At 38.4% G+C, this 27,030-nt stretch overlaps 1 protein-coding gene across 1 annotated transcript in view; it reads right to left on the bottom strand.

Annotated features, from left to right (window-relative positions):
• The window catches only part of LOC140140033 (uncharacterized), a 65,992-nt gene that overhangs the window by 34,088 nt on the left and 4,874 nt on the right, over nt 1-27,030 (bottom strand). The window contains exons 3-8 of the mRNA XM_072161846.1: nt 14,777-15,226; nt 14,187-14,291; nt 11,493-11,579; nt 10,442-10,558; nt 7,631-7,705; nt 4,484-4,570 (exon numbers count right to left, since the gene is read on the bottom strand). Coding sequence (XP_072017947.1) covers nt 4,484-4,570; nt 7,631-7,705; nt 10,442-10,558; nt 11,493-11,579; nt 14,187-14,291; nt 14,777-15,226 — 921 coding nt within the window. The remainder of the gene's footprint in view (nt 1-4,483; nt 4,571-7,630; nt 7,706-10,441; nt 10,559-11,492; nt 11,580-14,186; nt 14,292-14,776; nt 15,227-27,030) is intronic.

Below are 27,030 nucleotides of genomic sequence, written 5' to 3'. Positions count from 1 at the left end.
AGGCCACCGTTAGGCCTGATTTTGGCCCAAGCAAAATGTACATAGGGTTAACCGGTGGCAATTTCAAAGAAAGATTTGGTAATCACAAAAAATCATTCAAATCTGAGAAATACAGTAAGGACACAGAACTATCAAAATGTGGAAATTTAAAAAAGCATAAATCAACTATACCATCAATTGGGAAATCATTAGAACATCAAACATAAATAAAAGAAATTCTGGCCAGTGCAATTTGTGTCTTGATGAAAAGATGGAAATACTTAACCTCAAGGACCAATCACTGAATAAAAGAAGCGAATTGATTTCTAAATGTAGACATGGGATTAAACCAGCAGAGCGTGTGAAGAAAAAGAGATAAATACAGGTCCATGGTAGAGACATTCAGTAATGTCTGATGATCGCCAGCGTGTGCTGGCGTGAAACTCAGAGTAGCACAACTTAATGAAGTAGTGCACCAAATATTGTATAAATAAATAGATATATAAATATATAAATAGATAATTTATATAAATAAATAAAGGAAAGAATAAACTAACAATGCCCCAATTCTTCACCAGCCTGCTTTTAAACGTGTATTACGTATTGGAATTCTGCAAGTACACATTAAAAAAATTAAACAATTTTACAAAAGAGCACACTCTACCACTGACCTCACCAACACATCAGAATATTTACACTCATCCACACCCACCTCATACCCATCCCCACCTTATTACTTCACCCACACCCCGACACACGAATAAGCCTACGCCTATCATCAAAAGCAACGAATACACACGTACGCACACCCCTGTAACCACACACTACACCCCCTCAATATAACCCGTGTTTTTGCAATTTGTCACGTTGTGACAACAGAGGGCGCTGTGATTGAAATGCATGGTGTTTTTAGGACGCATAACATTTGGCCCCTTATGCGCAATAGATGTCCTCTGATCACTGACGTTTCTATGAAAATGTCCGCTTATAGCCAATATATGTCCCTTTACGTCAACATATGTCCGCTAATAGGCAATGTAAAGGTCCACTTACGTCAATGCATTGCCTATCAGAGGACATATGTTGACGTATAAGGACATATATTGAGCATTAGCGGACAATTCACATTAAGGACCATTACTACTACTACTACTACTACTACTACTACTAATAATAATAATAATAAAAGTAATAATAAAAGTAATAATAATAATAAATAATATTATTAATTACAAACTTAAACTATATACAATAATTCTTAAACACTTTACATAATTAGAAGAATTTTTTGACTTCAACACTACTTAAAATTTGATCGCTTACCGGGAGCACTTTCACAGTACCAACTGCGTCCTCAGCCGGATGTTATGGCTCTGATGGTTTATGGCTTGTTGACAACCTTCTATGACGTCACACTAGAAGAAGATGACGTCAAAGGTGTTGTCCTCGTCCCCTGGTGGTCTTGGGTATGAGTAGGTTGTCCCAAACTGGATCTAAATCCAGTCCAGTGTCTCTGTTCAAGTTGGGTCCTTTTTCCTGATGTGAATGGCTTCTAGGACCCTTCTGGAAAATTCTTTGGGTTCTTTTTCCAGCACATTTACGTTTTCCCAGTCTATTTGATGGGTGTTTTTGCTCCTGGAAATATGCTCATGTACAGCAGATTTGGAACCGGCAGCCTTTGATTTATGTTCAGATAGCCGTTTTTCCAACTTTCTACCTGTTTCACCAATGTACATAGCATCACAGTCTGAACAGGAGATTTCGTAGACGGTCCCTGACTGTTTTAATTTGTCTACTTTATCTTTCGGTGACACAAGTGTTTGCCGGAGTGTGCGGTATGGTTTAAAGGCTGTGGGAACACCTGCTGTTTTGAATGCTCGGCGAAGCTGCTCCGAAGTTCCTTCCAAATAAGGTAAAGTTATTGTGAACCCCCTGGAAGTTTCACTATCCGGTTCGTCCTGTGAAGCTGATTTTTCACGCTTCTCCTGGGCTCTGAAAAGGTCCAGTCGCGATAACCGCAGTTTCGGAGCGCTCCTTTTACGTGTTCAATTTCCTCAGGAAATGTGTTCCTTTTCCGAACACATCAGGAAAAAAGGACCCAACTTGAACAGAGACACTGGACTGGATTTAGATCCAGTTTGGGACAACCTACTCATACCCAAGACCACCAGGGGGACGAGGACAACACCTTTGACGTCATCTTCTTCTAGTGTGACGTCATAGAAGGTTGTCAACAAGCCATAAACCATCAGAGCCATAACATCCGGCTGAGGACGCAGTTGGTACTGTGAAAGCGCTCCCGGTAAGCGATCAAATTTTAAGTAGTGTTGAAGTCAAAAAATTCTTCTAATTTAAATTATACCACTACGTATGAATTTACAATTTTATACTTTATTTTTTTAAAATTTATTCATTTCAATCTTTATTATATACAATTACATCAAAACAGATCGAAAAGTAGACATACAAATCCAGACAAGAGTATGGCATCAGAAAGAATTCAGTTGCCATATCTCTGCAGGAGTAAAATGGATGAAAGACAGTAAACAAAATATATTAAAAACAATAAACATTTCAAGATATGTACAGATTACAAAAGCACCTAGGAGATTGACCAGTCGTGGTCATATTTGGAGTAAAAGATTGCATATGAAGCCAGTATTGCACGTTTACTGAGGTTGGCTTGAAATTTCTTGCACAGTATTTTGTGGGGTTTATTACCCAATGAAACAGAGGTGAAAATGTTTTGAATATTGCACTTATTGTCGTCAGTAATGAGGCCTCTGCTGCCAATTTCAATACAAAATAACTTGGCGTCATAACTCTGTCCCTGAAGATCCATGATCAAACTTGAGTATTTGTTTACCTTGCGGTCGTGAGAATTTCTGATGTTTTGTTCGAACGGAATAGTTAGTTCGAAGACAATGATCTTTTTTGAGTCGCGGTTGACGAGGACCAGGTCTGGTCTCTGTTGAGTTGCCAAAATATCAGGAGGGATAGTGGTCCCCGCAACTTTGGTTGTACCAGCTAGGTCACAATAGAAGGTCCATGATGGGGCAGCTATTTCCTGAAGAGTGTCATGGATGATACGAAGGACAGAGTCATGGCGCCAAGTATACCTGCCTTGTTCGAGCATAATCTGGCAGTGGTTTAAAACATGGTGAAGAGTTTCTTTTTAAAACATAAATTACAGTTTGTGGACAATTTTTTTTCTTAATTGCTGAGGTTATTTTTGTTGGGAGGGTGTCCAGAAAAGAGTTGACCATGAATTTCATGACACCTTTAGGCATATTAAAAATGAAAGACTTCCAAATATGATCTGCCTTTTCAAGGATGGAAACGCGCAACATGTCACCCTGGACAACAAGATCTTTAAGTTGGTTGATCCAGGTTTCATTGATCTCATCTTTGATAGACTTGATTAAGACATCTTTTTTCTTTTTGTGAGATGACATGCCAGTACTTTCATTACATACCTCAAACTTACTTTCAGCATAGCAAGTGACAGAAAACTTCCTGGACCATTCAGATTCTCTAGCAAGCTTGGGATCTAATGCATTAATAACCTTTTCATCACCTTTGAGCCTTGATGACATATAGGCAGCAGAATGAGCTTCAAGGTACACTTGACGGATAGATTTTATATCAGTTAAATGGGGAATATGGAGAATACCTGGTGTTGCTGATCTGGGCAACCCAATCCATTTTTTCAAGTATCTATGAACTGTGGCGTCGAGAGCAAGAAGGTTTGTTTTAGTAATGTCATGAACAGTGAGCAAAAACCGGCATGCAGGTAGAAGGTAGTTTTTATACACCTGAAGCTTAAACTCTCCCCTGACAAGAAGGTTGTCAATTCTATCAAGCCGGGTAACAAGGTGGTCCCTGACATTATCAAACACTTCTTCTTGCTTTCCTGAAAAACAAAGATGGGAACCAAGAAATTTATGAGGCTCATTTTCAATGGAATGAACATCGTTACCAGACAAGTTATATACAATAGATGTTGGTTTGCCACTTACGATAGACAATGATTTGCATTTGACTGGTTTCAATTTAAGGTTCATTGATTGAGTCCATGATGAAATTTCATTGAGAATTCTTTGGTGAGTTTTCTTATTGGTAGTTATCAAATTGAAGTCATCTGCAAACGGGGTGGTAATATACTTTGTACCATTAATTGTATAACCAAAACCTTCATATTCTTGAAGTTTTTCCAAAATGGGATTGAACACCGCCAAGAAAATTATTGGAGACAGAGGGTCACCTTGAAAAACTCCTTTGTGAAAACTAAAATTTGTCGACTCCCAATCCTGAGTAACAACTCTACCTTGGAGTCTGGCATACAGATTTTCAATGTAGGTTTTGACTTCTGGTGGAAAATGAAACCTTAATATTTGAAATAAAACAGGCGACTTTTGAGTTGAGATTTGAATGAGATCAGAGAATATGTTCAGAGAATTAGTAGGTTAGATATCGTTAGATTTATTCTAAACAAATAACTCACGACAATAACAGGTCCTGGTTCGAATCTTAGTTCCACTGCCACATATCTTACTGCAAGTACCCCACGGACCCCATGACTGCCATGAAGCTGCAAGAAATAGTGGTGATATTTGTTAATTTCATCACAATTTGGACCTTTTCCTTCGGCTAATGCAAATATTCATTGAGTAAGTGAATACGTGACCCCCGACGTGACCATTGTGAACATTTTAATTACACTTACGGCAGCGTTGTGTATTGCAGGGTGACGAAGTAGTAGCAGAGCCGCTGCATGGGCCATGTCCAGAACACAAAAAAAAAAAAAAAAACAAAAACAAACAAACAAACAGGTTCTTGATATTTATATCTAGTTTTGGGAAATTAATATAAAATACTGAAGATTTTCTTTTATGTGGCCCGGAAACTAAGCACGATGACTTCAGATGGTACTGCCATGCATAGTGCAGTTTTTGCCCACGGCAAATTCACCGTGACCTTTTCAGCCATAAACCCGCTTAGTGAAGATTAAACCGAAATATGCAATACTAATTCAGTATAGTAATCTATTGTCCAATGCAAATTTCTTACCACGTGATAATATTAATACAATGAGCGATCGAATTGTCCGCTACGGTCGACTAATCCAATCGATAATGATGCTATGTACGGGCGGAGCTCCACTGACTGAGTTTTGGGGTATTTTTCACTGGTTTGCTATCATTTACTTATCAAGGCGGTCCCCCGTAATTATAACGACTATGCTAATAATTTAAAGATTGACATGTAGAGAATAAACCTTGATTGACAGAAAGTACTAAATTTGTACCTATTACGGTTTCGTGGCACCCATATCCCAAATGCGACCAAGTCAGGGCGGCCCGGTTAAGCAAAATGTGCATTGGATTAACACGGGAGTTTGGATAACATGTAGATTTACTTTCTCATACAATTGAGCCCCCGTTATTAAAGCTTGTACCGGGTTAAAAATTCAGATATTTTGAAAAAAATAAGTAATTGAAACATAGAGCAAGTACTAAAATCATAGCTTTTATAGTTTTTGATATATGACGCTAATGGCTCTGTCACACTACGACGGACTGGGTTAACGAACATCACCGTATACAAAAATATTTTATTCGGTGGAAAAATCACCAGTCCGGCAGGAGATTCGGTGGGATTTGGGGTCCGATTCACGCCGTCTCTCTATGCGTTGTGGCCGCTAATAATCCTGCAGGTGTCTTAGATCCAATCGTTCAACGTCCGATAAATGACCGGCGAATCCGTCCCATGTGACACCAGCAGGGACGTCGACCCTATCAGAAAAGTGGGGGAAGAGAGGGTGTTTGAGACGGTTTAAGGCCCCTCAGAGGCAATGGCGTAGCAAGCACTTTTTCAGCGGGTGGACAAAGTGGGTAAAGACAACTTTTAAGGGGAAAAACTTTGACGAAAATGGTCAAAAATGGGCTAAAAAGTACAAAAAGGGCTACAAATCTTACATATCAGGGCAAGCAGCGTCCAGGGGGTAATAGAGGTGAGAAACCTTTGGACAATGAAGGCCCAATTGAAGCCATTTGTGGATCAATTTTAGCACTATTATTGGATACTATTTTAGTTTGAAAAAGCCGCAAATTGGTGAAAAAAAAATTGAAGCCATTGAAAAGTTTTCACCATTATTGTATATATAAACAATATGTCCAAAGCAGAAGCAAAAAGGAAGACTTGTCCATTTTTCAAAATGAAGGTCCAATTGAAGCCATTTGTATTATACAAATATCTGTATTCACATTATTAGGCCTATTGTGTAAACATTTAGTTTTAAAAATGGAAAATTTGGAAAAAAATTTTTTGGTGCATCATTTTTACACTATTATTGCCTTAAACAAAAACCAAAAGGCCCAAACTGAATTTGCAAAATTTAAAATGTTACACTGGTCCACTGACACTTAGATATAAGACTTCAGACTCATAATTTCAGGTAAAGCATGCATGGATTGATATGTTAAAGTCAGTAATATACCTAATCCGTCTTAAATACTGACTTTGGTGACAAAATGTCACGAGCCCTGCATATCGACGGACCGGCAGTAATTTTCACAGGCTTTTTGGGCCAAGGACCACTGCCTATAATAATTACAGGCCTATACTTAGGCTTCCTACTGCCCGGGGCCTACTCATAACGTGCAATTTAACCTGTTCTCTTCTTTTTTCTTTCTTGTCAATCACTAGAACTGGGAGGAATTTGATATCGCGTCCTCTACCCTTCAAAAAGTACTCCCTCCCCCAATACTACTTACATGGGCCTACTAAATTATGTGCAATTTAACTTTTTCTATTCGCTTCTCTCTTCAATTTTTCTCACACTTTTTTCTTTTTACCTCTCTCCTTTCCCCCTTTTTTCTACTTGTCAGTCACTACTGGGGGGAATTTGATTTTGCGTCCCACATCCTTCAGAAAGCCCCCCCATGATCGATGCACATGTTCGCAAAACGAAACGGAGTGTCGACGGACTAAACAAACATCACCTAACACGAAACGCATTTGACGGATAATAGCAGGACATAAAAAGAACATAAAACGAACATTGACGAACACTAACGGATTTGCGAAAATACCATCCGTTTGTTGTACGTAGGGCCGATCCGGTGAGGCGTATCATATTTTTTTTCCACCTGTCCATGCACAAAACTTGCCGAAGGACTTAACGAACATCACCTTACACGAAACGCATTTGGCGGATGATGGCAGGACATATAACGAACTGGACAGCAACTTATTGAAATTACACAGAACCTTGCCACATAATAAAACTCTTTTCAAAGCGGTAGTTGGCATCATAAAAACATCATAGCAACGCTAGAAGCAGTGGCGTAGCGTGGGTCATCACATGGGGGAGGGAGACACCGACCATGATTGGGGGTACCGGATCTGATGGGGGGTGGGGCACAAGCCGTTTTTCGGCAATTTTCCTATGCGATTTTTAAACATTTCAGATCGATAATAGGGGAACGTGCCCCCTTGCCCTTATGACGCTACGCCACTGGCTAGAAGAATAACGTATTCGCTGATGATGCAAACCTGATGATTTATTATTATATTGTAAACTTTATAGAGTTGAATTCTGCAATATTTACACTATATAGGCCTACCGATTATTAAAAAAAACACTTACCACCTCCGGTACCACCACTTCTTGATCCGTAATTAATTGTATCACCTTCTCCTACGTTGGTTTGACTTGTTTCATCTATAACAGATAAAAACTTAAATACTGCAACAGCAATAACAAGGCACAGATACATCTTGCGCTAAAGTCAGAAGACTAATGCCCTATTCAGAATAGCCTAGGAAACAGCAACTTACTGAAATCACGCAGAAACTTGTCACAGAAAACAGCTTATAAATAGTCTAAAACGTAGTCCATTGCTTGCTTTTTATTACAAAAGTCTATTACACCAAATACATTGCTTCGACTTTTTCCTTTATCATTTTTTAACCTACACAGCCACTATTTGTTTACTGCCTCATGGTTGCCTTTTTCATAGATATATAATAAGGTAGCAAATTGAGTTCATTTTTGGTGCATTTTTTCATGAACCTGTATATAGCTGGAATGTAGCCAATTTGCTGCCTTTTAACGCGGCTTTGTACTCTAGACGTGGTTTCTTTCGAGAAATTGGGCCTTTTTATATGTATGTACTTTGTAAATACAAGCAAAGAAAAGATTTGTTGACCCCAATTGCATTTTGGATGGATTTTATTTCACTATATCAATCGTGTTCGCAATTTAACGCTGCTAGATGCTGTTTCTTTCGAGAATTTGAGCTTTTTTGATATATATGTACTTTGTAATTTTTTTAAAATAAATACAAGGAAAGAAAATCCAGACTTATAAAACCCCAACTGCACTTTTTTATGAGTTTTATTTGACTATTTCATTCGTGTTTGCAATTAAACGGAAAAACCTCTTTGTTGAATCAGCGGGGGTATACACGCGCAACAACTTATCGCGTTGCGTAGTTGCGCAATTTGTTACGCTCAGATACGCGACGTTTATCTGCATGCACGGCGCGGCGCAACCTATGAAAGCACTGACCTCATAAGAACCTGATGGTTGAAAATGTCGGGTTTTTTGTCCGTTTGAAAGTTTTGAATGGATTTCGGTCAGACTACGGACGGGGCGGGTTCTCCGCTATTCATCAGTATACGGTAACCATTACGACGATATGATGAATAGATATGACTAACTAACGTTGACTCTGTAGTTAATATAATACATAGGGGTACGGACGGGGTGGGTTCTCTGCTATTCGACAGTATACGGTAATTATGACGATATGATGAATAGATATGACTAACTAACGTTGACTCTGTAGTTAATATAATACATAGGGGTACGGACAGGTGGGTTCTCTGCTTTTCGTCAGTATACGGTAATTACGACGATATGATGAATAGATATGACTAACTAACGTTGACTCTGTAGTTAATATAATACATAGGGGTACGGACGGGCGGATTATCTGCTTTTCGTCAGTATACGGTAATTACGACAATATGATGAATAGATATGACTAACTAACGTTGACTCTGTAGTTAATATAATACATAGGGGTACGGACGGGCGGATTATCTGCTTTTCGTCAGTATACGGTAATTATGACGATATGATGAATAGATATGACTAACTAACGTTGACTCTGTAGTTAATATAATACATAGGGGTACGGACGGGCGGGTTCTCTGCTTCTCGTCAGTAGACGGTAATTATGACGATATGATGAATAGATATGACTAACTAACGTTGACTCTGTAGTTAATATAATACATAGGGGTACGGACAGGTGAGTTCTCTGCTTCTCGTCAGTAGACGGTAATTATGACGATATGATGAATAGATATGACTAACTAACGTTGACTCTGCAGTTATTATAATACATAGGGGTACGGACGGGTGGGTTCTCTGCTTTTCGTCAGTATACGGTAATTACGACGATATGATGAATAGATATGACTAACTAACGTTGACTCTGTAGTTAATATAATACATAGGGGTACGGACAGGTGGGTTCTCTGCTGTTCGACAGTATACGGTAATTATGACGATATGATGAATAGATATGACTAACGTTGACTCTGTAGTTAATATAATACATAGGGGTACGGACAGGTGGGTTCTCTGCTTTTCGTCAGTATACGGTAATTACGACGATATGATGTATAGATTCATCATGGCATACACAACAAATGCTTGCAATTGGACCGGAGTAGCTTTTGGCGAGAAAAGGTCACCACTTTACACAGGGTCAAATTTCAAACTTGTTCAAATTGGGTAAATACCATTTCAATGTATCGCTCTAGTAATAAGGATTCAGAAAATAGTTTGACCTATCTAGGACGACGTATCGTTTCTATACAGATGTTTTTGAGTCATTTTCAACTTAAATTTACCTTTACAAAATTATTCACCTGCACATAGCATTTTTCGGATATAAAATGGACCTATTTATGACAAGATTGGTGGCGCTATTTAGTTGGAAATTACTATTTCAAGCTTTTAATATAAATATTTCCTTTTTTTTTTTTTTTTTTTTGATGAATTATGTTTATAAAATTTCTTTGTTGCTTGTTTCCCCAATTCCATCTGTTTTAATGGCAGTATGGATTACCGACCCCTTGCAAATTAAAAAAATATGATTTATGATAAATAGCGCCACCTATAGTTTGCAGTTATTTAATAATGAAGCCAATTCCATAATAACAGGGCAATCCTTGTGAAAGATATGACGGTTCAAAATGGTATCGAGACTTTTGGAACACCCTGCACATCAAACAACCGTGAACTGAGAATAAATATAATTAATGGGCGGCTTTTTGTTTGATTTATCACAATTTGAACTTTTTCTTGTGGGCAATGCAAATTATTCTTTGAGTGTGTAAATAAATGACCATTGATGGGCTTGGGCATTATGCTTTTACTTACGACAGCTTTGCGTGTTGCATGATGATGAATCGCTAGCCAATCCACTGCATTGACCACTTGGGCAAGTGTTGGGTAGAACGTACCATGACCCCGCCCATGACCCCAGTGATATCGAAGCTAAATATAAATGAAAAATATAACAATAATGTTAAAATTCCTTTCTCCGACATACTTTATATTAATTTTATCACGATTTCTACACTTGGTTGCTTTAAATGGCTTCTTAGTGCGTCTCTATTTAAATGGCTTATAAATAACACCTCGGATGCATACTTTTCCACCAATCGACAATGAGCTATTCAAGTTGTAACCCACACTACCCCTGTGGAAGATTGTGCAAATATCTTCCACAGGTGGAGTGTGTTTTTGAAATGTAATTTGCCAGGGTTGATCCTTTTGAAACTACTCCCCATATATTATGGCTTTCGTTACCTATATCTTCCAAAACTGGAGTGAGTATTTCAAATACCCAATTGGCTATTCTATTCAAAACTCAGACTCCCTCTGTGGAAAACTTTGGCTAAATCTTGGACAGGGGTAGGGTGGATTTTAAATGGAATAGCCCAAGGTAAATCCATATAGCCACCACTCACCCTTATCACAAAGAAATGCTCCCATAGTAATATTACATTGTGCATGAATCATGCACAATCACTTCCACGGAACAGAAGTACGAACAGATCGAGAAGGAACTTTCGGTTGTGGTGTTCGCATGTCGCAAGTTCTATCATTACATGTATGGCAAGTCTATTGTGTTGGAAACCGACCACAAGCCCTTAGTTATTATCAATAAGCCTATGGAGAATAAGCCCATCACGCAGTCTCGCTAGACCCCAACGGACAGTACATCAGCTTCAGAAGTTTGACATTACTTATCTTAACTACAAACTTACACTACATATATACAATAGATCTTAAACACTTTACAAATTACATAATATTTGAAATAAACAGGCGACTTTTGAGTTGAGATTTGAATGAGTTCAGAGAATGTGTTCAGAGAATTAGTAGGTTAGATCCTCGTTAGATTTATTCTAAACAAATAACTCACGACAATAACAGGTCCTGGTTCGAATCTTAGTTCCATTACCACATGTCTTACTGCAAGTACCCCACGGACCCCATGACTGCCATGAAGCTGCAAGAAACAGTGGTGATATTTGTTATTAAACTTCATCACAATTTGGACCTTTTCCTTCTACTAATGCAAATATTCATTGAGTACGTGAATACGTCAAATCACAAAAACAAATCATAAAAAAATTCCTTTAAAAGGGGATGCGTCTGGTCCAGAGAGGAGGTTGGGTGCGTTGTGGGCGTGGAAACAGACTTGAAGAACCAGGAATCAAATACTAGTTATGTATTCTCATGGCGTTTTATTAGTCGACATATAAAAATAAATGTAGTTGATGGTAATTAAATATAAAAATGTTAAGAATGTTTGACATCTTGACAATTATTAGTTTTTATTGTTGAAAGTTATGTCTGAACAATTATAAAATTGTACGGACGGGTAGGTTCTCTGCTTTTCGTCAGTATACGGTAATTATGACGATATGATGAATAGATATGACTAACTAACGTTGATTCTGTAGTTGATATAATACATAGGGGTACGGACAGGCGGGTTCTCAGCTATTCGTCAGTATACGGTAATTACGACGATATGATGAATAGATATGACTAACTAACGTTGATTCTGTAGTTGATATAATACATAGGGGTACGGACGGGCGGGTTCTCATCTATTCGTCAGTATACGGTAATTACGACGATATGATGAATAGATATGACTAACTAACGTTGACTCTGTAGTAAATATAATACATATGGGTACGGACGGGTGGGTTCTCTGCTATTCGTCAGTATACGGTAATTATGACGATATGATGAATAGATATGACTAACTAACGTTGATTCTGTAGTTAATATAATACATAGGGGTACGGACGGGCGGATTCTCTGCTTTTCGTCAGTATACGGTAATTACGACAATATGATGAATAGATATGACTAACTAACGTTGACTCTGTAGTTATTATAATACATAGGGGTACGGATAGGTGGGTTCTCTGCTATTCGACAGTATACGGTAATTATGACGATATGATGAATAGATATGACTAACTAACGTTGACTCTGTAGTTATTATAATACATAGGGGTACGGATAGGTGGGTTCTCTGCTATTCGACAGTATACGGTAATTATGATGATATGATGAATAGATATGACTAACTAACGTTGACTCTGTAGTTAATATAATACATAGGGGTACGGACGGGCGGGTTCTCTGCTATTCGTCAGTGTACGGTAATTATGACGATATGATGAATAGATATGACTAACTAACGTTGACTCTGCAGTTAATATAATACATAGGGGTACGGACGGGCGGGTTCTCTGCTATTCGTCAGTGTTCGGTAATTACGACAATATGATGAATAGATATGACTAACTAACGTTGATTCTGTAGTTAATATAATACATAGGGGTACGGACGGGGTGGGTTCTCTGCTATTCGACAGTATACGGTAATTACGACAATATGATGAATAGATATGACTAACTAACGTTGACTCTGTAGTTAATATAATACATAGGGGTACGGACGGGCGGATTATCTGCTTTTCGTCAGTATACGGTAATTACGACAATATGATGAATATATATGACTAACTAACGTTGACTCTGTAGTTGATATAATACATAGGGGTACGGACAGGTGGGTTCTCTGCTTCTCGTCAGTAGACGGTAATTATGACGATATGATGAATAGATATGACTAACTAACGTTGACTCTGTAGTTAATATAATAAATAGGGGTACGGACAGGTGGGTTCTCTGCTGTTCGACAGTATACGGTAATTACGACGATATGATGAATAGATATGACTAACTAACGTTGACTCTGTAGTTAATATAATACATAGGGGTACGGACAGGTGGGTTCTCTGCTTTTCGTCAGTATACGGTAATTACGACGATATGATGTATAGATTCATCATGGCATACACAACAAATGCTTGCAATTGGACCGAAGTAGCTTTTGGCGAGAAAAGGTCACCACTTTACACAGGGCCAAATTTCAAACTTGTTCAATTGGGTAAATACCATTTCAATGTATTGCTCTAGTAATAAGGATTCAGAAAATAGTTTGACCTATCTAGGACGACGTATCGTTTCTATACAGATGTTTTTGAGTCATTTTCAACTTAAATTTACCTTTACAAAATTATTCACCTGCACATAGCATTTTTCGGATATAAAATGTACCTATTTATGACAAAATTGGTGGCGCTATTTAGTTGGAAATTACTATTTCAAGCTTTTAATATAAATATTTCCTTTTTTTTTGATGAATTATGTTTATAAAATTTCTTTGTTGCTTGTTTCCCCAATTCCATCTGTTTTAATGGCAGTATGGATTACCGACCCCTTGCAAATTAAAAAAATATGATTTATGATAAATAGCGCCACCTATAGTTTGCAGTTATTTAATAATGAAGCCAATTCCATAATAACAGGGCAATCCTTGTGAAAGATATGACGGTTCAAAATGGTATCGAGACTTTTGGAACACCCTGCACATCAAACAACCGTGAACTGAGAATAAATATAATTAATGGGCGGCTTTTTGTTTGATTTATCACAATTTGAACTTTGTCTTGTGGGCAATGCAAATTATTCTTTGAGTGTGTAAATAAATGACCATTGTTGGGCTTGGGCATTATGCTTTTACTTACGACAGCTTCGCGTGTTGCAGGATGATAAATCGCTAGCCAATCCACTGCATTGACCACTTGGGCAAGTGTTGGGTAGAACGTCCCATGACCCCAGTGACATGGAAGCTAAATATAAATGAAAAATATAACAATAATGTTAAAATTCCTTTCTCCGACATACTTTATATTTATTTTATCACGATTTCTACACTTGGTTGCTTTAAATGGCTTCTTAGTGCGTCTCTATTTAAATGGCTTATAAATAACACCTCGGATGCATAATTTTCCACCAATGCGTACATCGACAATGAGCTATTCAAGTTGTAACCCACACTACCCCTGTGGAAGATTGTGCAAATATCTTCCACAGGTGGAGTGTGTTTTTCAAATGTAATTTGCCAGGGTTGATCCTTTTAAAACTTCTCCCCCATGTATTATGGCTTTCGTTACCTATATCTTCCAAAACTGGAGTGAGTATTTCAAATACCCAATTGGCTATTCTATTCAAAACTCAGACTCCCTCTGTGGAAAACTTTGGCTAAATCTTGGACAGGGGTAGGGTGGATTTTAAATGGAATAGCCCAAGGTAAATCCATATAGCCACCACTCACCTTTATCACAAAGAAATGCTCCCATAGTAATATTGCAGGGATGTAACTGCCAATCCCATAGGTAGAAATAGGTAGAGATGCCAGGATGCCATACATCAAGTGCCAAACAAAGCTGCAAATAGTCGGACAAATTGGGTGGTATTGCTGGTATTCTAAACCCATGACTCTCCTTCTTTCCAACCGGTACCTTCCACGGGACCTCCCGTTGGTTGGGTACCTCCCAATCGGAGCTGTTTGAGTCCCTTTGTAGGAGAAACCCCATCCAGTATGGGTAATCCATTCCCCAGTTTTGTTCGAGTACTAAGATTAACTCATCACCAGTGACCATGGCTAAATTGCCACCCTGTTCTGCGCAGTAGTCCTGTGCCCCTTCATGTGTTAATGGACCAGTGAATACTTCAAAACACTTTTCAGTTTTGCCATAATATACCCAGCCAGATGGACATCGATCTAGAGATTTTAAAAAATGAAAAGAAATAAAAGATTAGGTAATAGACTGACAGGGTTTTCCAACCAATGGTTAAAATAGTTTGCTTTATGTTAACAATGCGCATCCGAATCAAAGATTAATCAACGATTAGCCTAAGTCGTTTTGGCGTACAAGCAAACACTTTTTTATGCCAGTTGGAAACTTTGGGGGGGTGGTAGAACCCTTTTGTATATAGTACAATGTACTACTCCCCATTCCAGAAAAATACATCACTAATTTTTTAGGATTAAAAAAATATTACAAAGTTCTGCAAAATGAAACATAGCTCAATCCTAATAATTAATTTAGTAATAACTGGAGATAAAAGAAAAAGTTCACTATTTTACGAATTTCGTGAATAAAAGCCAAAAACATGCATTTTTGTCATGTTTTCTGACAATCGAGTCACAAAAATCAAAGACTTGGAACAAGTCCAAGCATTCGTAATCTTGAGTAGATGCCGCAATTTTGCTCTGATTCTCAATTTTTTGTGTTACTGTAATTAAATGATTGGTTATAGAAATGAAACATGTCTTTTCCAAAATTAAGAATACATAAACTGAAATTAGTCTTAGTAAACGCCTTTTGGCTTGATTGTTATGAAAAATACCCTAAAAACGCACGTTTTTGGCCCAAATATTAGAATTGTACTTTCATTGCCAGCTAGGACTAACTAAAGGATTATTATTTAGCTATGTTTCATTTGGCAAAACAGGATAATATTTTTATATCCCAAACTGTATGAAAGAACTGTATCGTCGGGAACTGATTATATTTTTGGGTACTTTAACGCATAAACCAAACGTAACTAAATAACCGATGATATTGAGGAACATATTAGCTATCACATAATCACATAATCAGAATTTTATGAAACTACATAATTTCCAATCCGTTCTACGGAGTCAATATCTATCAATGACAGCAGACGGATCATGCGCCGCAGATGATGCTCAGTGACAAGGCCATCTAAAAGTTTGTCTCAAAGCCCTTCGCAAGTTACAAACCTAAAACGGAATGCGGTTTTTATTATTTGTTATTATTATTATTTTTTTACTTTCATTTATCTGTGGCAAAAATATATCACCTTTTCATCCCTCAAGAGGTGGTACTGTGGTCAAGATGAAGGCTTTTTATTGAGCTTTACGCTTAAGGCTATTTTGACGCCTGACGATGTCAGACGTGAGATTTGTGTGTGGTGGATCGAAAAAAATTAAACAGCGAAAAACCCGGAAATTTACTCAAGCAAGGAAAATAACGCGAATAAACAGGCGATTGTACTAATGCGCGCGGGCGCTTTGAGACGAATTATTAATCAAGATGGCCTTAGCACTCTGAATATAGATCATCGATTGATATTTGAATCCGTGGTAAGGCTTGAAAATGAGGGAGTTTCGTTAAATTCGTATATTTCGAGAACGACATGGTCAATTGTCAAAATTCAAAAAGTATGTGATAGCTGATACCGGTAATTATTCCTCAACCACACCAAGTATTTAGTTATGTTCAGTGGTGGCGTTAAAATACGCAAACAATTAAGTTTACGACGATATACAGTTTTTTCAGGGACACCCTGTAGGGTTAACTCAACATGTGTAGGTATGTTTAAGAATGACTCATCAGAAATTGACAAGTAACGCCCCGTTGCTGAATTTCTACGATGTCACTAAACCAGTAACGCTCACTTGTGACGCTTCCAAGTTCGGACATGGTTCCGCGTGTCTCCAAGACGTATGAATCATGCACAATGACTTCCACGGAATAGAAGTACGAACAGATCGAGAAGGAACTTTCGGTTGTGGTGTTCGCATGTCGCAAGTTCTATCATTACATGTATGGCAAGTCTATTGTGTTGGAAACCGACCACAAGCCCTTAGTTATTATCAATAAGCCTATGGAGAATAAGCCCATCGCGCAGTCTCGCTAGACCCCAACGGACAGTACATCAGCTTCCGAAGTTTGACATTACTTATCTTAACTACAAACTTACACTACATATATACAATAGATCTTAAACACTTTACAAATTACATAATACCGTAAACGTTCGCCTAATGGCGCTTTTGGATTCTTAGAAATGTGAGAGCGCCATCCTTGTAAAATCTCAACAGCATTAAGGATACGTGTATGTTAAATTGAGCAACCTGGACATAATGCCTCAGAAAAAAATATCGTGACATGACCCAATACTTTAGGTCACTAGGTTAGTTGCTAGAGCATCACATGTTTTGGAGTTTCTTCAGGTATTCTTTCTCAAAGTGCTATTGGACTTAATTTGTAAATCGATTCATACGTTATACGTAACTCATTTTGGTAAATCTTTTTATAACATTGTAATTTCTTCATATTTTTTAATATTCTTCAGTTCAAAATTACACCCTTCTATTGTCTGACCCGTTAGCTCAGTCGGTAGAGGGTGCGCCTTGAATGGTGAATGGTACTTGTTCGAATCTTGATTTCTGCCCCCACTTTTATGTGAAGAAGGGTCAAGAAATGTTTTTGGATTTTGTCCCCATTTTACGAACGAATATTGTGAATTTTTTTAATTTAATTTTTAATTTTCTTATTTTTTTTTTTTAGATAAATAGGCACTGCGAACAAACGGCAACAAAAACCGCTGACAAAATTTGCTCCACCTGCTACCTATCAATGCGTGATATATTCCACTACATTTAACAGTTAAATGACCTTTGAAAAATAGAACGGCCTCAATGTTTCAAATTGGGTAACTACATTACTTTATTCATTTATGCATTATAAATGATCAGCTATTTTTTCTTTTCTTAAAAGGATATCCCAAGTAGATCAGACCATTGATCATATAACTATCAGACACGAAGTAGTTACGTAACTCCGTGATTGTATCGGAACCAAGCACTGTTTGTGGTTTGTATATACATAAGCCTTGTTCACACAGTCGGACTTAAACCACTTAATACCGGACTTAAATTACGTCGGTAATAGTATCGGGTATAAGTGGCAGTGTGAATGAGCGTCGGATATAACTATATCCGACGTAATGTGGTTTACATCCGACAATTTAAATCCGAAGATGACCAGGGTTAAGAGCTGTTAAGACCGATCGAAGCGTTACGATCGGTAATAGTAATTACGTGTGAACACTGAACAGCGCTTTTGGGCTGTCGGATATAACTGTGACCTTTCACCTCTCTGCGTGATTCAGCGTGAAGAACACTTCCGGGTTAAATTAAATCACTCGCGCAACTGATTTGAAGCAGAGTATAAATAGTGTGACCAGTGAGAGATAAAACAAAATCATCATGGATGCAGCAGGTGCGAATATCAAACGCAATAGAGGAATGAACTGGCAAGAGAAGGAGACATTAGCTCTGCTGACCATTTCCGGTTAGTTATGACCGGTAATAGCTCGGATATAAACACGTCGGACATAGAGCTATTGTTGACTCGTCGTGTTCACACAGTCGGACTATTACCGGACTTAAATTACGTCGGTAATAGTATCGGATATAAGTGGCAGTGTGAATGAGCGTCGGATATAAAAAAATTACTATATCCGACGTAATGTGCTTTAAATCCGACAATTTAAGGCTGAAGATGACCAGAGTTAAGAGCTGTTAAGGGCGTACTACACCCATATATTGGTTTGATTGGTCTAAAAAAATATTTTATCATTTCAAGCTAGGCGATATATGCACTGATCATGTGAAATAAAAAAAAATATGAAAAACATCGTGAAAGTGTCCTTTTCACCTATTTGTCTTAAAGTTGACTGGTTGTTAAGGACGCTACCACGTAGTCTCCGTCACAACCGGTTTCTGCCGTTTCTAACATCCATCGATATTCACATACAGTATTAAACTTGCTACCAGTCCAAAATACGACCTGCCTATGTATGTTTAGGGCTGACACGTCAATTTGTATTACCAATAGGAAATACACAGGTCAGACATTTGAGAATAATAAGACTTTAAGATTTGGTAAAAAAATTGTAGCCGCCTCATTAATATGCTACCTAATCAAAAATTTTGTTGAAATAAAATTAAGGATCGAATGCGTTTTAGTGTCAAAAAAGGCAAAATTACCGTCAAACTTTCACCGAATTCTGCACCCTTGCGAAGCCCTCCGGCGGGTGCACAGTTAAATCGGGAATAAAAATATCCGACCTTTGCGATCAAAAACAACAAATTACAACATTGGACCATGTTTGGACATACTATAGGCAAAAAAAACACTATTGCCAAATAATATAGAATAGAACATTTGACATCAACTTGACAAACTAATGAAGAAAATGTGCTCCATAAACATTAGGTAAGTGCGCAAAACAATTCCTATTCAAATGCGTGTATAAAACTGAACAGGGCCGGACGGCTACAAGACTACCGCATAAGTTCAAAGTTGCCAGATTCAAACATGAGCATGTATGCCTAGCACCTTCTCTTGGTAAAATCCTGATAAAATCAAGATTGTGACCGTCGTGTTATTAAAATTGAATTTTAAGCGTTGGAACTTAACACAAAAGACCATACGGGTATGCTCTCCCGGAAAGACCAAAGCCCCAAAAGACCCGTGACCAAAATAGAGCTATAGGCGCAGGCGCAGGCATACGTAAACACGGAAACTTGACAATTTCAGCTCTTAGACCTACATCGCTCGATCATTCTTCACATGTCTGTTTTTTTTTCAGGCGTTATTCACCCAGAAAGCCAAGAAAGACCCAATTTTGACTATTCGCAGCTCCAAAAGACCACCTTTTATATTTATTGGCAGCTCCAAAAATGATCCCTTTCCGGCATGTAGGCCTACCCCGGTACGCCGTCAGCACCCCCGGGAGCTCAGTCCCCGGACCCTACTAAATTCTGGGGGAGCATACCCCAGGAGCATACCCACCAGAAATGTATGTTGTGCCCCCCCCCCCTCCCCGTGAAGTGACGTCATGGGGGATCATGGGCGTAGCTAGGACTTTTTAAGGGGGGGGGGCAAAGGAGTGAAAGGGGAAACCCTCATTCAAGGGGGAAATCTTTAACGAAACAAAATAGGCTCAAAAGTACAAAAAAAGCCCCTAGTAAAATTCTTCTGGGCGACCGGGCCCAAAGGGGGGGCGGACTTTCCACAGGGGTTGGGGTAGCTTCCCCATTGCCCCCCTTATGTACGGCACTGAACGTATGAGAAATTTGCTCATTTCCGCAAATTAAGACATTTTAACAATTCCGCAATTTTAGACATTTTAAATGGTAGGCCCTAATAAAGTGAGTAGAAAAAGTGAATAATAAATAATAGTAGACCTATTACACCCCATAGATATTGGCCAATGTCAATGCACATGTGCACGTGGCATCACTCTGCTACCGGTATTTCTTTTGTGCCAGAAGAGGCATTTTAAAGGAGTATATTAATACTTGGCTTTTGCAATAATATAGGCCTACGTGCCAAAACTTGCTTGCCCTTCTCGGCCTGCCTAAAAGTATACCGGTTGCCATGTAGGCCTATAGGGGACAATGTTTTGGTAGGCCTATGTCGATAGCGGGGGGTTGGCATGTCAAAGTGGGGAGGACAAAGATTTGTTGGCATGGGGAAAGAAATTCACCACCCCAGATGGCGAGTTGCGATAATATAAACTTAATCAGCGGTGAAAAGCACGAGTATAGGCGTACAATTCCGCAAAATAATAGGCGTAGGCCTACATTTTAAAGGTAACACGGAAAAATGAAAGTTAAAGGTTAGCCTATAGCCCGGGGCAGTCATATAATTAAAATATTAGATGATGAAATAAGCATGATAAGGGGCTCACTGGGGGATTTCCAAATGGTGTAGGCCTACCAACTGAATTTCTTATAATCTTACCCCTTCCCCGGCCTTCATAATCGCCTTTGTTGTCCCTGTTTGTTGTTATAGTAGGCCTATCGTGGTTTAGCCAAACGCTGAGTATTAAAGACAAAATCTCATCCCGGGAAAAAAAATCATCAGACATTTTTACACGAATCTGATTACTAGCCGGGATAAGCCTATGATAGGCCACCTACATTATATCGGGCTTCAACTTTGTCAATTGGCCTACTGCTGTTAGGATCCTATGCCAAATAGGCCTACATTTCAAAAATATTAAATGACAATTTAAATGACTTATCCTTCACTTTTAGACATTTATAAACAATTTTAATTTTTCACACTTTGCTGGGATCACTGGATAGGCCTTTAAAATTGTATAGATGGGAATGTCTAAATTCGAGCGTAGGGCCTACGTTATAGGCCTGAGCGTGCCGGATAACGTGCAGGAATTTTTTCATGATTTTGACTGCGTTTCTATTCTGTAGGCATACCCGTGACGTGATTCCAAAGCCTTGTGCGTGTTATTTAAAAATCAGTCGTGTCCCAAAAATCCCCCTTCGATCTGCCAAATTTTCCCAAATTCCTGTGCCCCGGCCCGGCCTGTCTTGGCTTGTCTAAAATTTGTTTTTCCTTCTCCATGGCTCCGTATTGGGATATTTTGCCCCATACGCCGGAATTTTATCTTAAAAATACCTAAATATATACCCAAACTCGACAAACTCGGCAACTCGTATAACGCAATGGATTGTGGGTGAACACTTGTCAAAATTGTCGTGTGTCAAAATTCGGCTACCGTATATCGTGCAGAACTCTATGGAAATATACACAATATTTGATTTTTTTGCCTTGGATAGCGACAATCATAGGTAAGTTACAAATGATATGACTCCGCTTAAAATATGCTATCACTGTATCAATTTTGGAGTTCCTAGTTGAAATGGGTTAGAAAACAAAAGGTAAAATAGTTACCAAAATCGCAAATATAAGCTTAACGCACTTACGAAATATGGTGGGTATAGGTGACGAGAAATGCAATTTTTTCAACATTGCTGTAGTATGGTTGTGGTAACCTGTTACCTATGGCTTAATTAAGTTTCAGTGAAATAATGTCGCTAGTTAAAAATACAAAATATAGCTCAACATTGAAAATAGAAGCATTTTAACCAGTTCGTTTTTGATAGATGTGGAGCACTGAAAATCACCAAGTTCATGAAGCCATCAGGAACCACTTATTCCCATTTTACATATCAACATTATTTCTCTAATGCGTTAGCAACACATATCCAAAATTTTAACGAAATCCGTTGATAGCAAGCTTTCCAAAATGAAGTGAATTTAAAACATCAGTGATGTACCACCTTTTGGCTTCTACCTTCAAAAGCATGTAAGCTACATTGATACCGATGCCACCAATAGAACGAGAAGATTTGCCCCTTCATTTTGCATACCACTATGTCCAAATTTTTTTTCTCATTTCTTCACAAAATGCAAAAACCCGTAAAAATGCGATGGGTGTAGTACCCCCTTAAGACCGATCGAAACGTTACGTCCGGTAATAGTAATTACGTGTGGACACGCAGCACTATTGGGCTGTCGGATATAATTGTGAGTAGGCCTATATCACTCGCGGAAAATTTTAAGCAGAGTAATTTATGGCTGCAGCTGCAAATATTAATATAAACTAGCGGGATGCAGGCCTTGCCGTTTAGATTTTAAAGGCGAGTGGTTAATCACTCGCTAGCATGATTGTAGGCGAGTGGTCGAATTTTCACAAATATCACTTATTTAGGAAATAATCAAGTAGAGTTTCTGTCTTGACACGGTATTTATGTACATTTATGTTGAAATGCGCGCGAAGCGCGTTAACATTTTTCACTTTCTACGCTTGGAGGGAGTACAGCATCGATTAAATACTGAAATGGCTGATTCAGTGGCTGATTTTGGGAGATTCGCAGCGAGTGATATTTAGTGTCTATGGCGAGTGGAAAATCGCTCACTAAAAATCGAGAGCGATCGCTCGCCTCAAACGGCAAGGCCTGGGGATGCGATTATTTTTTCGGACATCACCGTTAGATGAGTAAATGGGAGCGTTCACTATAACAGGAAGAATTACTGAACAGGTAGAATCATTGAAAATGAACATTAAAATCTGTTCTTTCTTACATTTCCTTTTAGCTTCTTTTTTTTTATTTGCTGCTTGTGATTTCCCGTTTCCATAGAGGGGTCAATTGGAATGACAAGGAAACATTGGCTATACTCAAAATTTGGAGAGACACGGAAAGTATTTCTGGGATAGAAAAAGCTTTGGGAGGAGATAGCCACGCTATTACATGGCAAGGGGGGTGGGGTCACGATACGGTCGGGGAGCAGATACCTGTAGTGATAAAGGCACTGAAAACTCTCCATCGCACCCTCCATGATTCAGGCGCAGGAGCAATTGACCATCCTTATTGGGATAACCTACACGAGTTTCGGGGGGTAGCAAATGTTAACCCCAGAGGTTTCAGTGGGGGGCAGTATGGCCCTGGATGTAGATGGAGATGAAATTTATTAAGCCATAAGCATGATAACAGAAAGGCATGCAATTGCATTTTATAAGATGATTAGGGGTCCCAAATATATACGGAAAGAAAAATAGGGGGTGTCATAAAATATTTTTGATGACCAAAATGTAGGGAGTCACAACATAGCATGACTACAGATAGTGTGTTTATTTTATTCAAAAAGACTGATGCCTGTTTTTTTTTTTTTTTTTTTAAACGGTGGGGGGGGGGTGATAAACTTTTTGGTGCCGAAATATGGGAGGTGGCAATTTTATTGCAGCCGACTTTTTGTACATTTGGGACCTCCCACCAAGAAAAAAATAGCATGATGATGGGAGTCAGTGTAATTTTTTATATTTTTGTCATTTTTTCAAAGATGTCCACCATAGTAGGGCCTACATGTATAAAATGCGATATAGAGCTAAGTCTACTGTAAAATGGGACTACTTTGTCAAACTAAAATAATAATAATAATAATAATAATAATAATAGAACCTACATAAATACAAAATTGGTCTTAATTTTGGAACTTTTGAATTTGCATTTTTCTTACATGACATACCTACCGCATTGTCTGTAATTTTTTCTAAAGAGGGGCGTTTATTGAAAGTGAATTTTCAGTGAAAACATTTAAAATCGGGTTAAATTTTCTGATGATGCTCATGTAGAAAGAAGGGGTTTATGACCGGTAATAGGCTTTAACGGACATAACACGTCGGGCATACGCTGGCGAAGTTACATCATTTATCGGATTAATTACCATAGCAATAGGTGAAAACAATTTTGAACATTTCGCGCTGTACTACAAGCAGGTTGCACTCATCACCTGTTTGTCTGCAATCATAGATTGCCTCATTTCAAATATATAGTTTTAGTTTTGGTTTTGGTTTTGGTCACGTGGTTTCCTATTGTCCTGCCTAACCACTTGAATCACAAGATATCGAACTCTTTGTTTCTACCTTTTGTTTAAAACTAAACATTTGTGACAGGTAGTTTCGGTTTTGGTTTCAGTTTCTTATAAGTGGTGTGGCGAATAAAATTACAGGATTTTCGAGTTACCTGATCTAAGTATACAAAAGAAATGTTTAAATTTCGCAGTGCAATATTCACGAGCAGAGAAGTCGAACAAAACAGTCTACATTTGAAAGCATTGATTTAGTTTGAAAGCATTGGCTTGAGACTACGAAATAGCCTAAGCTGATTTCACTGTGAAAATATATAGACCATCGAAATATTTGCATTCGACATTACAAAAGGGCCACTACTGTAATTGTATAGGTGCTATAAACAAAATCGATTCATGTCCTTAATCCCATGTACCAGAATCGATGGAAGGCCATTATATGACCTCTAATAACCTAATGACTTTTACTGAAGCAATTTTACTGCAAAAGTAGAAGATAGAGGGAGAAGATTGGGGGGAGGTGTGTGTGTGGGGGGGGGAGGGCAAGGGGATATGGGCCGGGAGAGAGAGAAAATATGAGAGAGAGCATTGGAAGTGAAAGAGAAGGGGAGGAGAGCTCGAGATGAAGATATCGAATGTAGGGGAGGAGGAGGGGGAAAGGGGTAATTTAGGAAAGAGGTGGTTATATAGGGAGGGGAGCCCCCTCTTAAAGAGGTATGGGTTGTGCTTCCTGGGATAATAAACTAATTCATAATCAAATCATCTCCATGCATCGTTTATGTTTCATACAAACAAATTCCCCCACCCCACCCCATCCTTCAGTATACGCGCATGTATATGATTTCTAGGCCTAGAACTCGTGAGTGTAATATATGCCACCTACCTTCGACAGAGAGCATCAACTGTCGTCCGCGGGATAGATTTCCGATATCAATCATGATAATAATTATGTTAGCACAATAGGCTATTGTATACTTCTGGTTATATACCCTATACTGTGTCCTCCCAGCATAATAGTGTTATGATTGCAGATCAGATCAGCTCTACTTTTTAATCCCTTGATTTTTGGTTTCTGAACAAAAGAGAAACCAAAACTATATATTTGAAATGAGGGATTGAATACAATACCGGTCTTTTCAAAGATACTAATCTTACAGGTGCAACTAATCAGCATGATTCACCTATTGCTATGGTAGTTAATCCGATTATTACGTAACTTCGCCAGCGTATAGCGCTATTGCCGACAAATGTGGACGCACTAAGGGATTAGCGGAAATATTTAATTCGATCGGACATAAGCCTAGATAAAATATTACCGGTAATAAGTGCATGTGTGAACACAGCTATAGACTCTGATGGTTTGTATGGCGATTATTACGATCACGCTATTTTGGTATGCCTTGTTTTGTACTGATTGTTTCGATCGTGGTTCATTACTTAAGCGCGTGATCCCGTTGACATAGTAACATTACGTAACTTCGATACCGGGCTTCGATGCTGAATAGTTGTTGACTGCACATAATATGGAAAGCCATTGGGGTATTGTGTGGCCATCAAAGCGCCTTATAACATGTTCTCATTGTGTTGTGGAATCCTAGACAGTATTCAATGATAGCTATAGAGGCCTTGCGTTTATCGATTGGCTCCAAACAAAGGATTTGAACCGGTTTCTTCCCCGTAATCATGGCGCAGTGCAGTCCATTCAATCAAATGTTGTCATCAACCTATTTGATCGTAGTGCATTTTATAATGTGTGTGAGACGAACTGTCGCGGTAGATGCAATCATGCTTTTGTTGAATGCATTTGAGTAGTCCGCCATATTTACGGGATGATACGTCATATGCACAGCCTCTATTCAGTTTGTTCGTTTACTCATTTAAATTTTATTTATATCATTTGAAGACTGAGCATATTATGATACATCCTCCGTGGAACAGTTTCAAACAAATATAGCTAGGGATTATTGGGGCAGAGGTTATCTTTTGAATCCTCTTAGAGGGCTATCATTTTTTCGGAAGGGGCTCCCAAATTTACAAAAGTCTCCGTCAATAAAATTGCGCACCCCTATTTCGGCAACAAATATTGTATGATCCCAAACCCCAAAATTGTATTGAAATCAGTCTTTTTGAATAAAATAACACACTTTCTGTGGTCATCGTGTGACTCCCTACATTTTGGTCATAAAACATTTAAATGATAACTATTTGAATATTTGCGGCAGTTTACGGAAACTTAAAACCAGTGTAATCAGTAATTCAAACTCGTGTCAGTTTCTCCATATACTCCCGTTTTGTGTCCAAACGTGTCCAAAAATGCTATTTGGATCCAAAATGCGGGTCTTTTTCACAGGGATCTCGGGTCAAATTTAGCAGCCAGTCATGCCAAACAATACAGAAATTATATTTCGCGGTCAACTGACGTAACAAATTGATATCCGGGCATGCGTCGTTTAGAGCTAGACAGTCGTGACTCGCAAAGCCACTTATCGTATTAGTTGATCAATCGGATTAGATCATTGTTTCCATC

Source organism: Amphiura filiformis, chromosome 2 (genome assembly GCF_039555335.1).
Source record: "Amphiura filiformis chromosome 2, Afil_fr2py, whole genome shotgun sequence".
Taxonomy (NCBI): domain Eukaryota; kingdom Metazoa; phylum Echinodermata; class Ophiuroidea; order Amphilepidida; family Amphiuridae; genus Amphiura; species Amphiura filiformis.
Note: the sequence above shows the minus strand (reverse complement) of the source record. Positions and strands in the feature narration are given on the sequence as shown.